Source organism: Crotalus tigris, unplaced genomic scaffold (assembly GCF_016545835.1).
Source record: "Crotalus tigris isolate CLP2741 ecotype Arizona unplaced genomic scaffold, ASM1654583v1 scf7180000018504.2861643, whole genome shotgun sequence".
NCBI classification, from domain to species: domain Eukaryota; kingdom Metazoa; phylum Chordata; class Lepidosauria; order Squamata; family Viperidae; genus Crotalus; species Crotalus tigris.
This window is the reverse complement of record NW_024097043.1, coordinates 728,286-748,205: the sequence shown is the minus strand read 5'-3', so window position 1 is coordinate 748,205 and position 19,920 is coordinate 728,286. Positions and strand designations below refer to the sequence as shown.

At 39.9% G+C, this 19,920-nt stretch overlaps 1 protein-coding gene across 2 annotated transcripts in view; it reads left to right on the top strand.

Annotated features, from left to right (window-relative positions):
* LOC120312441 (acyl-CoA (8-3)-desaturase-like) overlaps window positions 1-19,920 on the top strand; it is a 58,894-nt gene that overhangs the window by 10,042 nt on the left and 28,932 nt on the right. Inside the window, exons 2-5 of one of the 2 annotated variants that reach the window (XM_039353168.1) lie at window positions 10,397-10,507; window positions 12,809-13,006; window positions 15,531-15,632; window positions 19,088-19,216. In XM_039353168.1, the coding sequence (XP_039209102.1) occupies window positions 10,397-10,507; window positions 12,809-13,006; window positions 15,531-15,632; window positions 19,088-19,216 (540 nt within the window). The remainder of the gene's footprint in view (window positions 1-10,396; window positions 10,508-12,808; window positions 13,007-15,530; window positions 15,633-19,087; window positions 19,217-19,920) is intronic. The other variant, XM_039353169.1, reaches the window with a different exon arrangement.

The window sequence follows — 19,920 nt, the reverse complement described above, 5'->3', positions numbered from 1 at the left end:
TCTCTCTGTTGCTTACATGGATGTAGAAGTGTCTGCTTTGTTTGCAGATGTAGCTTGACATCATCTTGCTCTCTGGGTAGAAGGTGGTTGATTGTAATTCAAGGCACAACGTCTTCGCTGTCAAGTTGGTGAGCTTTACAGCCAAAGTGGTACCACATAGTTCTAACCTTGGTACTGTGTGGCCTTCTTGCATTGTTAGTCTCGTTTTCCCAAAGAAGACACCGAGATTGTAGCTCTCCCCGCTGTAAACTCTGACACATCTTATGGTCGCAAACAAGATGACATAAGTGTGGCTCTCCCGGCTGTAGAGTGAGACGTATCTTAAGGCTGCAGTCACCTTCATAGACACATCTAAGGAGGTGTACAATTCTTTCTTCTGCACTGTATCGGGTGAGCTGGAGATGTATGTACGCTGCACTTGCATGGTTTGGAGACATCTTGGGAGTACATTCCATGACTCCCAGTCTTGGAGGCGTTGTTTGTCTTGTTTGTCCTTTATGGACAAGGCTAAGTTGTTGTAATTGTTGCTTGTCTGGAACACTGTTGCTTCCAAAACGGGTTTGGTTGTCACAAGTGTGCAGTATTCTAGGTGTGGTTTTAGGTGAGATGCTGTTCCATTACTGGGAATGGAGATTTTTGAGATGCTCACCTGGGTTGGGGTTTGCGACTGATCAACACAAACCATGTCTCCTATGGCCCATCCGAGTTCCGTCTTAATGGCTACTGGGGTTCCTGGTGGACCTTTGATTCTTTCTTCGGAGCCAATGGACTCTGGGGCATCTCTTCCCACCATGAGTAGGATTTCAGCTTCAGAATCTAGAGGAGGGATTAAATCGGCTATGTGGGCTAAGTAAGGTATTTTTCTTGCTGCCTCTGGTGTTGAGATTTTGCTGCGAACATCTAGTAAGGTCTCCCATTCTAATACTGGTAACCGGAAATTTGAACTTCCATCTATCGCTTCTATGCGTAGACCAGTGATTTTCCTCCCCGCCGTGCGCATTGGTACTGTGCACGTATTTATTGCAAAATGTTTCAGTTCACTTGGGAGGTCAAAGAGGTCAAAAAAAGCAGGCTTAGCTATAGTAACTCTGCTGTGTGGGTCTAGTATGGCGTACATCTTTACGGCCCTTTCAGGTTGCCCATCAGGGTAGACTTTTGCAAGACAGATGGGTGAGCATGAAGGAGGGCATGGTGAGTCACAGCATACATCTGTGTAGTATGTACCATGCTGTTGTGGGTGCTCTTCGGAGTCAGCTTAAGTTTCCATCATTGAAGTCGCTTGTTGTGTCCATTCAGATGGTTTCTTAGTTTCTAGATGTAAGGCTGCTGGGTGCTTGTTCCTATCACACAGGTGGCATTTCACCCTGACTGCGCAATCTTTTGCTATGTGATCTGTAGACTCACAGCACTTGTAGCACATCCTGTGTTCCTGGAGTAGGGACTTTCGCTCATTCTTTGTCTTCCTTCCAAATACTCTGCATTTGTTTAGAGAGTGTGAAGACTTATGGAGTGGACAAGTCATGCCCTTTTTAGCTGGACTAGGATTCGACAGATCACTTCTCTATGTTTGTTTGTCTGGAGACTTCTTTGGGTGAGGTGTGATCTCTGTTTTGAACACTGAAACAGTGTTTCTGTCCTTTGTAGCTTGGGAAGAACCTCAGTTAGGGCTGAAGTTGTCTTTTGTTGGCTCGAAGTTGCTGGCATTATGACGTAGTTTTGCTTGGTTGATCACAAATTCAGCGAGGACAGCGAAGGCGGGTGGTGCGTCAGGGTCTTGGTTCCTGTGAGTTTCTGATATTTTGGCCCATTCGTCCCTTGACTGCTTTGGTAGTTTTCTAATTATAATCCTTTGCTTCTCGAACTGATTGAGGCAGGTGAGTTTCGGCATGTTGGGTTGGTCGCGAACTGAATGTAGCATCGAGAGCGTGTCTGCGAATTCCAACATCTGGGTGTGATCATTGATATTGATGTTAGGGAAGGTGTAAATGCAATCCAAGAGCGACTTTTCTGTCAGTTCATGCCCTCCGTACCGCTCATCGAGCCTTTCCCAAGCTTTGAGAAGGGCGGTAGCTGGGTCACCTAGGTGGGCTAGTTGAGTGTTCTCTACTAATTGTGCGGAAGCTGGTCCCAGCCATGTTTTCATGTGTCCGAGCGCTTCGCTCAATGTTATAGCTTCATCTTGGATAGCAGCCTGGAACGTGAGCTTCCACAATACGTAGTCTTTCCCCGGTTTATCGGAGAATTTGTGTACGCCCTTGGATGCCAGATCTAGTTTGCCTCTGTAAAGTCTCATAGGGGCGTAGCTGGGTGGGGATGGTACATTGCCTCCAGGAATAGGGGCGTGTGTCGTGTTTGGCTGGTAACTTCCTTCAGCGTATTGTTGGCTGAGGGAATTTTGCCGTGTCACATGCAAGGGACCTTGTTGGCTTGGTCTGAACTCCTCTGCTCTGGCGTTGAGCTGAGGAAACCCAGGCTCCTGCTTGCTTACTTGTTGGAGGGTCTGTCTTTCTGGTAGAGTGTAACTCGCTCCCTGATGGGTCGATACGGCTGGTGTTCGAGGCTCTCCTCTGTGGTCAGGTCTGGTGGTGGTTCTTTGGAACGCTGCCTCCTGTTGGCACAGCAGGGATTCTAGTGTGGCTCGAGCTCTTTCAATCTCATCCTCGAGTGGTGGATGGTTCTGCTGTAGGGTCGTTATCACCGCAGGTGGATCTATCTGATTGCCGTGAGGCAACGATGGTGAAAGGATCTTGTGGCACTCCTGGCTGTGTGGCCGTTGCTGTTGCTGGTGGACCCATCCTATTGTCATCAAGGGTGTGGTTCTGTGGGTTCGATGGGGCCGCAACGGCGGGAAGATCTCATGACCTAGGTGTTGCGACATCAACTCTGTGGCTGACCGGTGCATCTGGTCATTGAGATTCCTCCATTTGTCAACTCGGTCTTGCGGGGCTCATGGCTGGCTGTAGCGCTCTTGCCTGCGCATTCTGGAATGCGCTTTGGTTGTCCACATAGTCCTGTACACGGCTGCAATGCTCTTCATTTTCCAGTTGTTGCCAGTTTGGCAAGAAAGTGGTGTGCTGGAGTATTTTCTGAAGGCCTTTTGCTCTTGCCACTTTGTCTGCCACATCTCGCTGGCTACGTATGAACTCAAGCTCATCTTGAGCGGTCTTCCTTTTGGCTTTCCTTATATCTGCTTTGACCTCCGCTTCAGCCTCTGCTTCAGCTTCTCTTACGGCTGCTTCCGCTTCTCTTTTGGTTGCTTCCGCTTCTCTTTTGGTTGCATCAGCTTTCCTTTTTGCTGCTTCAGCCTTTCTTCTAGCCTTCAATCGAGCTTCTTCTATTTCCATTGCTTCCAGTTCCTTCTTCTTCAGCTGCTGCTCTTGTTCCACGTGGAAGACTGCTTCAGCGGCGTTAGCATCTATGATCATTTGCTCTTCATGTGAAATTCTGGATGCTCAGCTATGATGGGAGAATGCCTTTGAAAGGCGGGAGGCACCTGTGACACGCAATTGTTGGGACATGCTGGAGTATGCTTTGGACATATGGCGCAAGGATGAAGCCCTTTCTGACACATGAGATGGAGCTGCGTGTGACCGTTGATATGGTGTGTATGAACGACAGGAAACTTCAGATTCGGCTCTTTCGGCTGGTCTGCCTCTCTGGTGAGACTCAGACTGTGAGAACCATGTGTGCTTTCTAGAAGCTTCTTACGTTCCTTGTTTAGTAGATTGAGGCTATACATCTTGCTATCGACTCTTGAGTCTCTTAATAGTTCCTGAATATCCTTTAGTTGCCATTCAGAGTCCATCCATTGCACATAGGCGTCTTCCTTATCTCCTTCTACTGTGTGTGCACGTTCTGGGGAGAGTTCCTTCTTCTGTTCGTGGTAGAGTTTGTATAATCTCTCCCAGCCACTTTCATGGCACTTGTAGATGGTGTCCCATTTCTCCATCAGATGTGAGTGCATGGCTTCTGTGGGCTTTCTTTGTTGTCTCAGATCATAGTGACTCTGAGAGGTCTTTGGCTTCACTGAGGCTTGAGCTACAGCCTCTGTGTGCAGGTTGGCTGTGTGTAGCATCTCTCCTTGACCGGTTGGTTGGGGTGTCTCAACTAGGCTGGCTTGTTGAACCCCTTCATCTAAATCACTACGACACTCTGCCATGGCTAAGACAGCTTCAGAACACTTCCTAGCTATTTTGAAGCAAATTGGGTGAACTTTTCTTTTGATCACTAGGAGTCGCTGCTTGCAGATGAGCTACCAGGGTGTTCTCCCTTCGGGGTTCACTCCTTGTCCACTAGAGGGCCTTCTCTGAGCGGGTTAAAGGCTTGCATGTAGTTCCTCCTTTAACCACTAGGGGCCGTCTGAGGAAAGGCCGGCCAAATTCTTCCTATTACCATGTTGCTGCTAGTGGGCCACAGAGAGAATGTAGATGTACAAACTCCCACCTGGCGAGTTGCAGGCTGGGACTATGGGTCATCAGCTGTGATAATAGGCGAAGGCAATTGGCTCTTGCTTTCTTTCTCTCAAGCTGGAACAACTTGGTCTTCAGCTTGAGTGAGTGAGTGGGAACTTTGGCGAAGTTCACTCTCTGTGCCCTCTAGGGGTGTTGGTAGCTTGGAATAAATTTAAGTAGCTTGCACTTTAACTAACAGATTCACTCTGTGAAGTTAGTGCTGTGAGCAATGAAGTTCCTTTTCTCCCTCTAAGAAATGCTCTTGGCTAGGCTTGCTGTAGGCTTGATGTGATCATAACATTGGCTGAAATTTCAAGCATTCCTAAGGGAGGAGGGAGCTTAGCTTTTTCTCTAGTGCTGTGATGGCTGGCAAATTAGTTGTTCAGAGAATTCAAAGGACACGTTCTTGGCAGCGAGCTGATTGAGCAAAGACACCTTTCTGTTGGGTCTAGCTACATAGGCAGTAATCTCTGTGATCACATAGAAGCAAGCGAACACTCCTCTCATCAATGCTGGATCACTATAGCAACAAATGGTTTATTGTGTGCCATCTGGGGCCCGAGGGCGGAAATGGCTTTGCAAGGGCAATTAGCTCTCCTTGGCTGTTTAATTTAACGGCAAAGAAGGAAGGTGGAATAAGGCCCAAAGCTTCTTTTGGTGTTAGAAATCAGAGTTTACATGCAAGAACAAGAGCGTGGATTTTTCTCTTCACCTTGTAGACAGATCCAAAGGCAATTTAAAAACAACAGAAGGCACTTTATAACTTTACTTTACTTTGAAGCGTTGGCTAGCAAGCAGGATTTGACTGGTAATGAATCCTTTCCAGCAGGTAAACATTGTCATGCAGTGGCTACTTGTGAAGCTGACAGCAAATTAGTAAAACAATACATCTGACTCACATCTTCTTTGAAGCGCTGACTGCCTTCACAAATACACTGACTTCGCCTTGCAGGCTTTAATGGGTGACAGAACTCAGAGATTACTGTTGCAGGCAATTGAAGGAAATTAGCCCCGTTAAATTACTACTTGCGAGAAAATATCTGCTTTACTTCCTTCAAACCGTTCCAGGAGCTCAGAGGAGGAATAATCTTTATTAAATTACTGTTCTGCCCAGAACTTGTGGCTCTGAATCCAATCTAAACAGACAGATAACTCGATAGAAATGATTTAAACAAACATTTATTGTCCAGGAATTCTAAGCAGAGACTTACTATGCTGTAGATACATCTGGTTTTCCATATTTGTTCATTCCTATAGATAATTTAATATTGAATTTTCCCCTCTTCTTCTGCTGAGAGTCACATGTTGGCAAAACACATGTGGCTGGATGAGCAAAGGCTTCCATCTGGTTTGTGTCCAGGAAGTCTCCCAATGACCCTTTTTGACTCCTCCCACTGACCCATCAACATACCCAGCATTTAACCCAATAACTGCCAGATATTCGTTAGGGTTACGTAGGTCTATGCTAAGTCCAGAACAGGGATGATCTTATAGGCCAGGCCAATTTTGTACGTCCATTATCACTCTTAAATTGTTTTTAATTTGTCTCTTTGGTAGAAAGCCATTTTGGTCTGAATGTATAAATTCAATTAAGTATCTTTTCAGTCTCTCTGCCATTATTGAAGTAAAAATTTTATAAGCTACATTCAGTAACGATATCGGTCTGTAATTTTTATCTGTGTCAAATCTGAATCTTCTTTTGGTATTAAAGTAATATTTGCTTCTATCCATGTGTTTGGGAGTTTAGCCTCCAACAAAATTTCATTGCAAACGTCTTTCAACAGTTCACTCAGTGTATCTTGTAGGGTTTTATATAACTCTGCCGGTAGTCCATCTGGCCCCAGTGTTTTCTCAATTTTTTGCCTTCTTATGGCCTCTATTATTTCCATCATTGTAATTTTTTCCTCTAACATAGTCTTATAAATTTCTGGAATTTTCTTTTAGATATTGGATCATTCTCTGTCTTGGAATTTCTTCTATATCATACAGTTTCTTCTAGTATTCTTTAATTATCTTTTTTATTTCTTCATTTTTAAATTGTAGACAACCTTTTTCATCTGCTAAATTATGTATCATTTTTTTCTCCTTCTGTTTTTTAAGTTTATAAGCTAACCATCTTCCTGGTTTATTTGCATTTTCAAAAATTTTTTGTTTTGCTCTTTTTATTTGCTGTGCCAATTTTTCTGAATCCAACAGATTTAGTTTAGGTTTTATTGTTTCCATTACTCTTTTCAAAGTCTTCTTCTGCGGGTTCATTTGTAGTTCTGATTCTAGTTTTCCAATTTTTTTTTTAATCGTACATATTGCTGTCTTTTCTGTTTGTTTTTCTTTGCCATGTATGTTATAGCTATACCTCTAAAATATGCTTTGGTTGTACCCCATACATTTTGTAATGTTGTGTCTTCTTTTTTGTTTTCTTTAAAGAAAAACTCCATTTCTTTTTTTGTTAGTTCTATAAATTCTCTTTCTTTTAAAATAGATTGGTTCAAAGTCCATCTTAGTTTTATTTTGTATTCCTCTCCACACCACTTTTAAAGGGTTATGGTCTGCCCATGTACCTGGTTCTATCTCAATTTCCTGCATATTCGTCCTCAATTCAGATGTCATCCAAATCATGTCGATTCTGGACCAGGATTTTTGGCTGTTTGAATAAAATGTATATTGTAATTTTCCTGAATTTATTTCCCTCCAAACATCTTGTACTCCAATTTCTTTTATCATATTGAAAAAAATCTTAGGTAGTCTTCTTCCGGTTTTCCTCTTTTACTGCTTTTATAGTCTATTGTCCCATCTACTATTGCATTAAAGTCTCCTACTAAACAAATCTTTTGATACTCCATTTCTATTATTTTTCTATGGAGATTTTGGTAAAATTCTTCCTGGTTATTATTTGATGCATAGATTGACTAAAACATATGAACAACGGCTGCTGGACTTGGGTTTGGCTACTCTAAAGAAAATAAGAAATAGGGGAGACATGATAGCAGTATTCCAGTATTTGAGGGACTGCCACCAAGAAGAGGGGGGCACATTATTCACCAAAGCACCAGAGGGCAGGACAAGAAACAATGGCTGGAAACTGATCAAAGAGAGAAGCAACTTGGAATTAAGGAGAAATTTCCTGACAATGAGCACGATTAATCAGTGGAACAGCTTGCCTCAAGAAATCATGGGCACTCCATCACTGGACAGTCACTTGTCTGAGATGGTATAGGTCCTCCTGCTTGAGCAGGGGGCTGGACTAGAAGACCTCCCAGGTCCCTTCCAGCTCTATTCTATTCTAATTGATTTTAGATATAAAGATGAAATTTTTAAAGAAATGTTTAGAACTTTAAACAAATATAAAAGAGTTTTCCCTTTAAGGTGAACAATTTTGAAAGAATAGGGTGATTTTTGTTAATATAGACAATGACTTGTTGTTTTAACCATTCAGTCATGTCCGACTCTTAGCAAATGCTCTCCATGCTACCCTATCAAGCATAGCTTCTTTCAATTATTGAACGTTCATCATTGTATCAGCTTTGATGGTGTGATGACCCAAGGCCCCGAACTGAGGCAAAGCAGTCGGCTGGCAAGAGCAACAGTTTTTTAATCACTGCCAAGGTTTCCCAAAAGCTCCCACATATGCTGGCAAGAGTTCAACCAATACAGCCAGGGAAGTTTACAATATTCTCAGGACATGACAGATAACAAGAAAACGTAAAGAGTCCTTTTAACTCTCAGCTTGCTTGCAAACTGCAAGGAGAGACTCAGGAATGCAGTCTGTGGTTGTGAAGCAGGAAACAAACAAATTCAAAGTATCCAGGTTAAAATAAGACAAGAGCACAATTCACAACTATCTCAAGATACCACGATAAATGCCCCACCCCACAGCATCTCCTTAAATCCTAATCCCCAGGTGTGCCTTGTGGAATGGGGCGGGACGCTCTCCTCCCGATCAATTGAGCCTGCCTCTGTTGTTCTCTCCTCCTCTCTGCTCTCCTTGCTCTAGGACAGTGGTGCTCAACCTGTGGGTTGGGACCCCATTTGGGGTCGAACGACCATTTCACGGGGGTCGCCAAACAATGCAGTCCGCCATTTTTTCCCCCTTTTCCTTAGCTGTGCTACTCCCTTTTATTCTATTGGCTTTTGAAAGCCAATAGAATCTTGAATAGAGTCTAATTCTATTGGCTTTCAAAAGCCAATTGGAATTGTCCAGGCTGTCTCTGCCCTGCTGAGCCCGCCAAAAGTCCCATTCTGCAAACGGTGCTGCACCAGTTGAGTAGTCCTCGACTTACGACTGGTTGAGTAGTCCTCGACTTATGACCGGTTGGGGGTCGCAGCATTAAAAAGGTTGAGAACCACTGCTCTAGGATCAGGTGGGGGGGGCTTGCTCCTTGCCTGAACTCTGCCTTCCCTATTCCAAACCTGAAGGGCCCTGGCCTGCCTCAGTCTGCTCCCCTTTACAGTCCTCCGAAGCCACAGACACCCCCTCCTGGGCCTCAACAGGGAACTCCATGTCTTCCTCGGAGTCAGGCTCGGACAGAGGCATGACAGATGGTATCAAGCCAGGTTGTTCTGTACTTGCCCTTTCTTATTATTCCACTAACTATTCCTAGCATCATTGAGTTCTCAAATGAATTTACATGCATGATATAACCAAAATAAATCAAATGTAGTCTTGTGATTTTGGTTTCTAATGATGTGTCTGGTTTTATACCAGGGATGTGGAACCTTGGCTCTTTTATGACTGAGCTGGCTCAGGAATTCTGGGAGTTTAAGTCCACAAGTCATAAAAGAGCCAATGTTCCCCACCCCTGTTTTATACGATTCAGCATCTCTCTGTTGGTCACTCTGTACGCAATAATTTATGCCAGCACCACAGTTCAAAGACATCAATTCTTCTATCAGCTGTTTTTAGTGTCGAACTCTCATACTCATACATCATTATAGGGGAAACTATTGCTCTAACTAGCCTGCTTTTTGTATTTATATCAATATCTCTACTTTTTCCAATCTTATTCATGTTAACCATTGTAGTGTGGCCTAAGATTAGCCTATGTTTGATTTCAGGAGTAGAATGGTCAATGTAAACAATTTTATGATCTAGGGAGGGTAAATTCTCAAACTTAATTCAATTTCCTCCTTGTTGATTTTAAATATCTCATGTCCTTCTGCAGTTGTTGTCATTATCTTTGTTTTCCTGATGTTAAGACCCAATCCTATTCGTTTCACTTTCATCCTGATTTTCCAGATAATTTTTTTCCAGGTCTTCCTTATTTTTGGCTAATAGTCCTGTATCATCTGCGTATCTCAAATTATTTATGGTTCTTCCCCCAATTCCAGGTCTAATTTTCACATGATTATTTCAGCATACAGATTGAACAAAAATGGTGATAAAATATATCCCTGTCTAACTCCCTTACTGATGCTGAACCAATTTGTGGCACCATAGACTGTTCTCACTGTTGCCTCCTGATCAGTGTACAGTGATCTGATAAGTCTGGTCAGGTGGGTTGGGACACCAAGGTCACGCAAACCCCCCCATAGCTTATTGTGTTCTATACAGTCAAAAGCTTCTCTGTAATCAATAAACCACATATATAGATCCTTTTGATATTTATTTGCTTTTTTCATAATCCATCTAATATTGGCAATATGATCTTGAGTAATGCAACCCTTTCTAAAGCCAGCTTCTACATCAGGTAGTTCTTGATCAATGACATTCTGTAGCCTCTGTTTAATGATCTTTGCTGGCATGAGAAATCAATGCAATCTTGCGATAGTTGGAGCAGTCGCTGGCATCACCTCCTTCCTCCTGGAAATTATGCCTGTGATGAATTGGAAAGAAGAAATGTAAAAATCAAATATAATCACTTAGCCTAAACATATTTCTTCCAGATTGACTTTAAACTGGTTCTTTATTATTATTATTATTTTCTTTTTTCTTTATGCTTTGGCTTTAGGATCCTTTCACAGCCTTTCATGTTGACAAGACTCTAGTAAGGAAGCACATGGCGTCACTTTTGATTGGGGAATTGGCACCTGATCAGCCCAGCTTTGAACCTAGTAAAAATGTAAGTTTGGAGACAGAAAATTGAGGTAGTGGCCTATGGTGTTAAAATGCAAAGCCTTAAATATTATAAGGCTTGACTCAAAGATCACTTTTGTCATTAAAACTGATCTGCTATTAAGGTCAACAAAAGAGTTTTATAAGGTATTCCTCAATCTTTCTGCATCGCCCTTGTACTTCACCCTAATCTCTTGGCATTTATAAAAACAGTAAAAGTCCATTTCCTTCAGCAGACTTTTAATTATGAAGTGATCTTAGTATCTGCCATTTCATTCCCTTCCACTCTCCACCTCATTGCCCTGAAGCCCCACTTGATCCTCCCCAAATACATCTGAAGGATATCTTCACTACCACTCACACTCAGCTTCCTCTCATCCCCCTGTTTGCTTCCACTAAGCAAGCAGGACTCGAATCCACCGGTGAGAATAACACAGAGAGAAACCTGTTTGCTTCTTTAGGCTCCACAGATTCAATCTGAGCCCAAATAACCCCACAAGATGAAGCTTCTGTCATCTCAACAAGTCATATCCAGGTAGCATCCAATGTACACAGTTTTCTCCTCTTCATGCTCCGGATGCAGAGTAAACTCATTTCATGTCCCATCAGATGATCTTGCATCTGATTTTGCCAAACAAGGTCTAAGGTACTTTTAAAAATGCAGCTGGGCAATAAGATTGGGTTAGTAAACCCGGTTCTTTCAGGTTGCCTTCCTCAGCATCCACCTAATCAATCCCAGCCTTAAAATCATGAAGCAGGTGGTTGCAATGCAGCCTCAGAGAGTCTGGAGAAAATGGTTTATCTGGATCCTTTTCAGTCAGGTTTCAGGCCTGGGCACAGCAATGAAACAGCACTGATCATGCCTGTGGATGGCCTGTGGTGGCACTTCTGGCCAATGGGCATCAAATGATGTGACTGTGATGAAAGCAGTAATATATGAAAGAAATAATATAGGTGGATTCATAGATGGTACTATCCACCAGTAACAGTTCTATAACTATTTAATAATAAATATTTAATATTAATTAATAATCCATATTAACTACATATTTTATAACAGTAATAAAATACTACATATAAGTGAATTTGGAATAAATTACAAATGCAATCTATAAATGAATTTAATGAACAAATATAGACTACAATAAATATTTGAACACCACACTCTGAATAACACAACACTCTGTGTTTTTTTAAAACTAATAACAATAGCAATAGCACTTAGACTTATATAACAGTTCAGAGTGCTTTACAGGCCTCTCTAAGTGGTTTACAGAGTCAGCATTTTGTCCCCAACAATCTGGGTTCTCATTTTACCGACCCCGGAAAGATGGAAGACTGAGTCACCCTGTAAGCCAGTCAGGATCGAACTCCTGGCTGTGGGAAGAATTAGCCTGCAATACTGTATTCTAATCACTGCACCCCATGTCTTCTAATAACCCTCTGATCACAAAGGTATGTGCATTGGAGGAGTCTATAAATTGGTGCCATCTTGTGGACACTCAAGAAAGCTATATCAATTTGTGATAAAATCATTTTATTTAACACAGTGATTAGGATTCCAAGATCCCTTTCACAGTTGCTACTATTGAGCAAGGTACCCCCTATACTATACCTGTGCATTTGTTTTTTCTTGACTAAATGTAGAGCCTTGCTTTTTTCACCATTGAATTTCATTTAGGCAAGAAAAAACAGTTATCACCAGTTATTTCTTTCTCTCTGTGTGTCAGTTTCTCCATTACACGTAGACCTCGGTTTATGACCACAACTGAGACCAAATTTCCTGTTGCTAAGCTAGATAGTTGTTAAGTGAATTTTGCTCCATTTTACAATCTTTCTGGCCACAGTTGTTAAGTTAATCACTGCAGTTGTTAAATTAGTAACATGGTTGTTAAGTGAATCTGGCTTCCCCATTCACTTTGCTTGTCAGAAAGTTGCAAAAAGCGATCACATGACCCCCGGAACATTGCAACTGTCATAAATATGAGCCAGTTGCCAAGTTTCTGAATTTTGATCACATGACCAAGTGGGATGCTGCAACAATCCTAAGTGTGAAACATGGTCATAAGTAACTTTGAATGGTCATTAATTGAATAATGAATGATGATCCATATGTCCCAAAAGTGGCTTGTAAATTGTCTACCAGTTTCCTCTTAATTCCTCTATAAAACTTTTGGCAGGAAAAGGATAGTTCGGACAGCAATTCCACCAAGAGTTCTTGATGTTAACTGTTGGGGCCACTGGCTAGCTATACAGGATTCATGGAGTCAAAATACCTGCAAATTTGTTGCATTTTTTTTTTCCTTAGAAATTACTAGTAGAAGATTTTCGGGAGCTGCTGTCCACTGTTGAAAAGATGGGACTCTTCAAGCCAAACCAATTCTTCTTTTTCCTGACGCTTCTGCATATTTTACTGCTGGATGCTGCTGGCTGGTTTGTGATGTGGTATTTTGCGACAGTTATAACACCTTTTCTTCTTGCGACATTTTGTTTGACCCTTGCACAGGTAATTTGCTTGATTTTATTTTTAGACAAAATTAAATTTCCCATTAGATAGGATTCCTACAGCACAAGATCTTTTAACTAAATTAAAAGAAAATAATTTCTCTGCAAGGAAAATAACACCTATTCCATTGATATGAGCCTTCAGAAATTTGCTCTGAACTGTTTGGAAGAACGAAGGTTGAGGAAGACTAAGCAATTCAGTTAGAGAAAAAACTACTTTTATTTTGCCCAACAAATGATTCTGCCAACAATTTTATTTTATTGAAAAGGTTAAAATGCAAAAATAAACAGTGACAAAACTAAACAAAAACATTGAAAAAATAGGAATTTTTTAAAAAGGATAAAAACACATATTATGGTTAAACATTGACAAAACTATTGCAACAAAAATAGCTTCCCCCACTTTCAAAGCAGGTCCAAAATTTATAAGATTGTATATCTATTTGCAACCCAGTTGACCTGTCATACCTTACATATATGAAAGAAAAAATAGTAAACAGGTTAAGCAAAATTAATGTTCAAAGCACTCTATTAACAGTCTATTGTTGTAATTTACTCATAGAAAGTCTACACAGTTTCTTATTTACCATAAATTGCCCCAATCATTATCTCTGAGCCCAGGATCAAATACCTTTCTTTGGTGAAACCGTTGCTTGGGTTTTTAACTGGGAACTTTCCCAATAATTACATCTCACTTTCAAAGTTAATAATTGTAAATAATTCTGCAACATCCATTGTTGAATAATTCTCCTTGACAACACAACATTCTTCTTGCCAAGAAAGTCCAGTCCATCTTTCATCATATCCATTACCTCAGAATTTCTTATATTCCAATTCTTTTCAATCTTTTCTGGCAATTCTATAATTTTCAAACAAACACTTCCTTTTTCACACATAGCAACAGATTCCAATTCCTCAGATTGGAAATCGGGTTCAGCTATTATCTCCTGTCTTTGGATATCATCTTGACTTTGCCAAACTGTTACTAACTTATCAATTTTTTTGTTTATATTTTCAGATAAAGCCTGTAATTTGGAGAACATTCTTTTTCAGTTGCCTCCCAAACTATTAGAGGCATGAGAAACACTTTTATTTTCAAGGACAGGAGAAGCAAATAAATCATAACAGCTTCTACAGGGAAAGGGTCTCCTTCCCCCCCCCCTTAAAGAAAGGGAAATTTTCCCATCAAATTTTAAGAGATAAATATCACTATTTTTAAAAAGAAGAAAAAAAATGCTAGAAGGAACAAAATGTATAGTATCATCCTGTGTAAATGTAAGTCCCACCACAACCTCTTTATGGTTAAAAACAAATAGTTTAAAAATTGATAATAAGCAATGAAAGAACAGGTAAAAAAGCTTGTAAAAGTCCAACAAGGAGTGATAAAATAGGTCAGAAGTCAACTAGTCATAAATCAAGAGGTTGTGAAGCTTCAAAAATTGCAATTAAACCCAGGCATACTTAAGAAAAATGAGCAACTGAAGGGAAAATGTGGGAAGAGACCAGACTTTCCAATTACACCTTACCAAGAATTGAAGATATCCAGACTCCCTGTCCTCCATCGCTGCACAATTGTCCTAAGTTCTTCTTGGGTCCTTCCTAGTCTCACGTTGAAAGAACGGAGGGCAAAGCTACCAAAAAAAAAAAAAAAAACCAGCTGTGGTGTCAAAATCAGCTGTTCGTTGGTGGGAGAAAAAGATTTTTATCTATTAAACATGCCATCATGGGGGAGGGGCCTGCTCAACAAATGATTCATTAGAAAAGAAGGATATTGGGTCCATCTCACCTTATATCTCAAATCTCCCATTCTGAAGAACAGTAAGAGCAATAGCAATAGCATTTAGACTTATATACCGCTTCACGGTCCTTTACAGCCTTCTCTAAGCTGTTTACAGAGTCAACATATTGCCCCCAACAATCTGGGTCCTCATTTTACTGATCTAAGAAGGATGGAAGACTGAGTCAACCTTGAGCTGGAGAGACTCGAACTGCTGAACTGCTGGTAGCTGGCAATCAGCAGAAGTAGCATGCAGTACTGCATTCTAATCACTGCGCCACCACGGCTCTTGATGGAACATGAATAGGAATAGATCATTAAAAAAACAACCATGTCTTCCCACTGTATACGTTTGTGGAAGGTGGTTTATATCAATGATGGCGAACCTTTTAGAGACCAGGTGCCCAAAAACTGGCCCCGCCCTCTGCTCCACCCCCTGCCCCGCCCCCACCCCACCTGCCCGCAGGGCCATTCACCACCTCCAGGGCCCGCTGCAGATCACCCAGGCAACCCAGCAGCGCTATGATGGCCACGCCCTCTGCCCATGCCCAACAGCATTAACTGTGTGTGATGGGATGTAAGGGCAGAGTCTTCTCTACAAAAAATCCTAGAATGAACTTTTATTTTAGCTATCCTAGCAATTCTTTCATAGCTATTACCATTGGATATAGGGGAAAGCTCTAATCCAGGAGATGTAGGAGTGAGACAAAAGGTGTCCCTTCTGTTGTGTATCACCCTTTCCTTTTAGTGTCAAGGAGTTTGGCTGCAACATGATTTGGGACATCTTTCAGTCTTCAGCAATCCAAAATGGAACCGCCTTTTTCATGAATTTGTGATGTGCCATTTAAAGGTAAGTAAGGTATATCATTCTTAGAATGTTCCACAGAATTGAAGGGGAGGAATAGAGAATATTGCAAATATACCTGAAAAAGTTTCATCAATAAGTATCAAATGTATTGTTTTGTTTATAACAAGGGTGTCAAATGGGATTCCCATTTTCCCATTCCCACTCAAAGAACATATAAAGCTCTCTTACATTAAATCAAACTATTTGTTCATCTATCTCATTACTAACTGCAGACCAAGAATGGAATTTCACTTGTAATAAAAAATATGAATGTGCAAATTAACTGAGAGCCAATCCGAATTTAAGATCTGAAGGTGGCAAGACTTGATTCATATAGGACAGTGGTTCCCAACTTTCCTGGCTCCACAGACTGGCATTGGCGGCCAGGGTGGTGGGGAGGGAGGGGATGGTTTCATGTGTGCAAACTAATCCCCCACACGCATAAATGAAGCTTTGCATTCTCGCCCGCCACTTAGGTGGCCCAATTCCCAACAGATCGTAGTCCAGTACCAGTCCATGGCCTATGGGTTGGGGAACCCTAGTATAGGAGATCTGAGATCAAAATCCATGTCAAATAAATTCAAGAAAGTGGTTTGTTTTTTTATTTGAATGGAAAAGCATCAAAATGTCCATAGCTGTTTCATTTGAGGTGCAGAATAAAATGAAAATAACAGAGATAATAGATACCTTTGAGGACATCAACACTGCAAAGTTTGAGATGGGTAGATTGAAAGGGTTCTCAAGAATTCTGACATAAATTTTGAAACATTCCCCTTCTACTCTATTAAGGCAGAAATAATAGGAATGAAAAAGACCAGCACAGTCTTTTAGTTCTCCAAAACAAAGAGTCTATAGAGCAGCCATACTGAAGTAAAACAGAAAACATTCTAGTCAAATTTAATAAACTAGAAAAAGCAGGTTATGTGCTATCGTGACAATGTTTTTTTTTAAAGACTGAAGAATGTTTCTGTATGTATGAGAGGGAGAGACAGAGTTGGGGGAGCAGAGTCAAGAGAGGAATCATCCTGGAGTCATTATGTTCCCACAAATAGCCCAAGTCCAGCCCTTCTTGAAGTCCATTAACTCTTACCCAGTGACAATTTAGTGTGGACCATTAGTTGAATAGTTTGTTATAGGCATGAGCAGTAAAGCAGCTTCACTGGAATTTAATGTGTGGTCCTGATTCTTTGCGTGTGACAGTTTCCATCCAATTTTTCCATATCATCATCTTTCTCCTAATTTTTAACGATGGCTTTCCCCATAAGGTCGATTTGGCATGGGAAAAACAGTCAGTTTTTTAAAGTAAACATTCCATTCCATAACTTTCTTATATAAAAGTTTTATTGGTTTTTTTCCATTTTTTACAAAAGCTTAGGACACAACGTGGTGATCAGAGTGTCAGATCATTCAAGAACAAAATCATATACATATAGCTCAAATTAATTATAAACAATTTCCTCTCTATAAGGAATAATATTACTTATTAAAATTAATACAATTTTAGATAAAGTTCCATCAAACAAAAATCTTCAATCACCTTGCAGTTATGATAATCTATGTCCTTTTTAAGCTTTACTAATTACAATTGTCATATTCCAGTTACATTTCAATAAACATCTAATTGGGATTTCAGGTATCCTTAATATTAGATCACTCATTAAGACTAATTTTTCCCTATCACATGTAGCTCTTACAACATATTTTTCATATTTAAAATAACACTATAAATCCAACAAATAACCATTCTATTTTAAAAAATATATTCTATAATTTCATCAATCTACATCTATAAAAAATCTTTTAAAGCCCTTTTATGAAGTTTACACCTTCAAATACTTATCAAGTATAATGTCAAGAAATTCCCTGCCTTCATTCATTATTAAATTAGACAGAAATTCTCTCTCTATTTCAAAATAATTATCATATTTAAAATAATAATGTAATTCCAAAATATGCATATCTATTTTTAAAAACATGTTCTATCATTTCATCACTCTACATCTATAAAATCTTTTTAACCCTTAAACAAGTTTACTCCCTAATAATTATCAACTATAATAACAGTCAATTCTCATCCTTCTTTCGTTATTAAATCAGACAAAATCTCTAAAGCCTTTTTAACCCATCAAGTAGCATTTTATCTCACATTTAAACCTGACCCTAGCTTTTTTTCTATGCCAAGTTAATTCCCATAATAAAACTTTTCGATTATCAAACCTCAAACTTTGATTACAAAAATTTCTAATCAATTCAAACTGAGCAAAATTTTCTTCTCTTCCTGCCAATATCATCCGAATATTGTATTGACTTTTATTCCATGTTATAATTATGAATAAGTTATCTGCTTTGTTGTATTTTCCGGAAAGTTGTATCTGAGTGTCAATCTTTGTTATTTTTGATATTTGAACTGAGTCAGTTACAGTTAGTTCTTGATCATCCAAGTTATCCATCTGTTGTAGGTAACGCTGTGTAGAATTGGTTGGCTCAGTGGTTACCACCTTTTCTCTTAATTCATTTTATGAATTCCAGGGATTTTCAAATTTGTTTAATACAAATAAATATGTATTTCAGCATCTAATAATGAGATTACAAATTGTTATTTATTTTAAGTCCATTATATCTATAACTAATTCTATATTATCTCTTATATGCCTAATTTTTATTAACTCTGCTTGATCAATTTTCATAAACTATTTGTAATCTATTTGCCAACACTGCTATTAAAATCTTTGCATCAACATTAGCAATAAAATCAGAGGAAAATTAACATACCAGGTGTTATCTTCACCTGCTTTTGGTACAACTGTAAGATAAGCCTGATCAAATCCCGGTGATAAAATTCCCTGATCAATAAGCCTGATTAAATGCCAGTGATAAATAAGGAAGGAAAATGCTGGACACAAATCTAACAGGGACACAAATCTACAGGTGAGTCAAAGAAGAATAATGATAAAATGGTGTGGAGGCAAGGAAGAGCAAGATTCATTAAAAGCAAGACAGAGCGGAATAAACTTAGTCCTCAATTTTGTATTCTGTTCCCCCCCCCCCAGACAAATCTCTCTAAATACACAAATGGCAGAGCAGCATATCTTCCAGAGCTTTGATAGACAGGGTTCGAAAAGGTGACAAAACTCCTTTGCCACCTACTTAAAGTTAATATCAGAGAACTCTGTACAGTACTCAAATTCCCCCAGCTTTGTCCATATATGCAACGAATGCTTGAGATTCTTCAAAGCTGGAAAGTATATTTAATCTTCAAACTGTTTTTGAACCTCTCCAAGATAATTCAGAGTCAGCTGATTCAACCCCTCAAACTTATTTGAAAATCTGATTCAAAGGTTCAATGGAATGTCCTCTATAATATATTGCCTCTTCAAAGCAGAATACTGCTGTAGTAAATAGTCAAGTAATCTTTTAAAAGTGCCTAAATGCTTTCTTTCATTTTCTTTCCTCTACAGGGACTTTCAGCTCATTGGTGGTCTTTGTACCATTCCCAGCATCATGCTAAACCCAACTGTTTCAAGAAGGACCCAGATGTTTCTATTCATCCCGTTTTTTTTTCATTAGGGGAACCTCTTTCTTTGGAGGTAAGAAGCAACAGATTTTACTGAACCCTGGCCTTTCAGATCAGAACAGATTGTACTGTTTAGAGTTGAACACAGTATACTTCTTCTGGATAAGGTAGCCACAACAAAAGTGAATTTCCATACACCTTTTAAGACTGAGAGAAAGTGACTGGTCAAGGTCATCCAGTTGGCTTTGCCCAGGGAGAGACTAGAACCCAAATCTTGCAGTTTCTAGCCTGATAGCTTAACTGATACACCAGACTAATTCTCCTGTTATAGCTCATAGCGATAGATAAATATTATGAATTGGACTACTGGGTAATTATCTTAATGGACTGACTTTATAAGTGTATACAAAAGGATTCTGAGGAAAGCAGCAAGCTTTTATGGCCATGAGTGCAATCCTAAGAAGGCGTGTTAAGGAAGCAAAGTAGCAGATTGTCTGCTTGTCCAAAACCCTAGCAGCTCAGTTAGGATAGAACATGGAGGGTGCTATGGAGCTAAAGCATCTATTTGTTTATTCCCATTTGCTCCTTCTCTGGTTAATGTTATAAACTGGGCTGACTATTGTGTGAATTATCTCAGTGGATTGTTTCAGATTTGATAAGCATATTCTGCCTTGGCTATTTCTTAAAATAGCAGTAGTAATAGCACTTAGACTTATGTACCATGTCACAGTGCTTCAGAGCCCTCTCTAAGCAGTTTTCAGAGTCAGCCTATTGCCC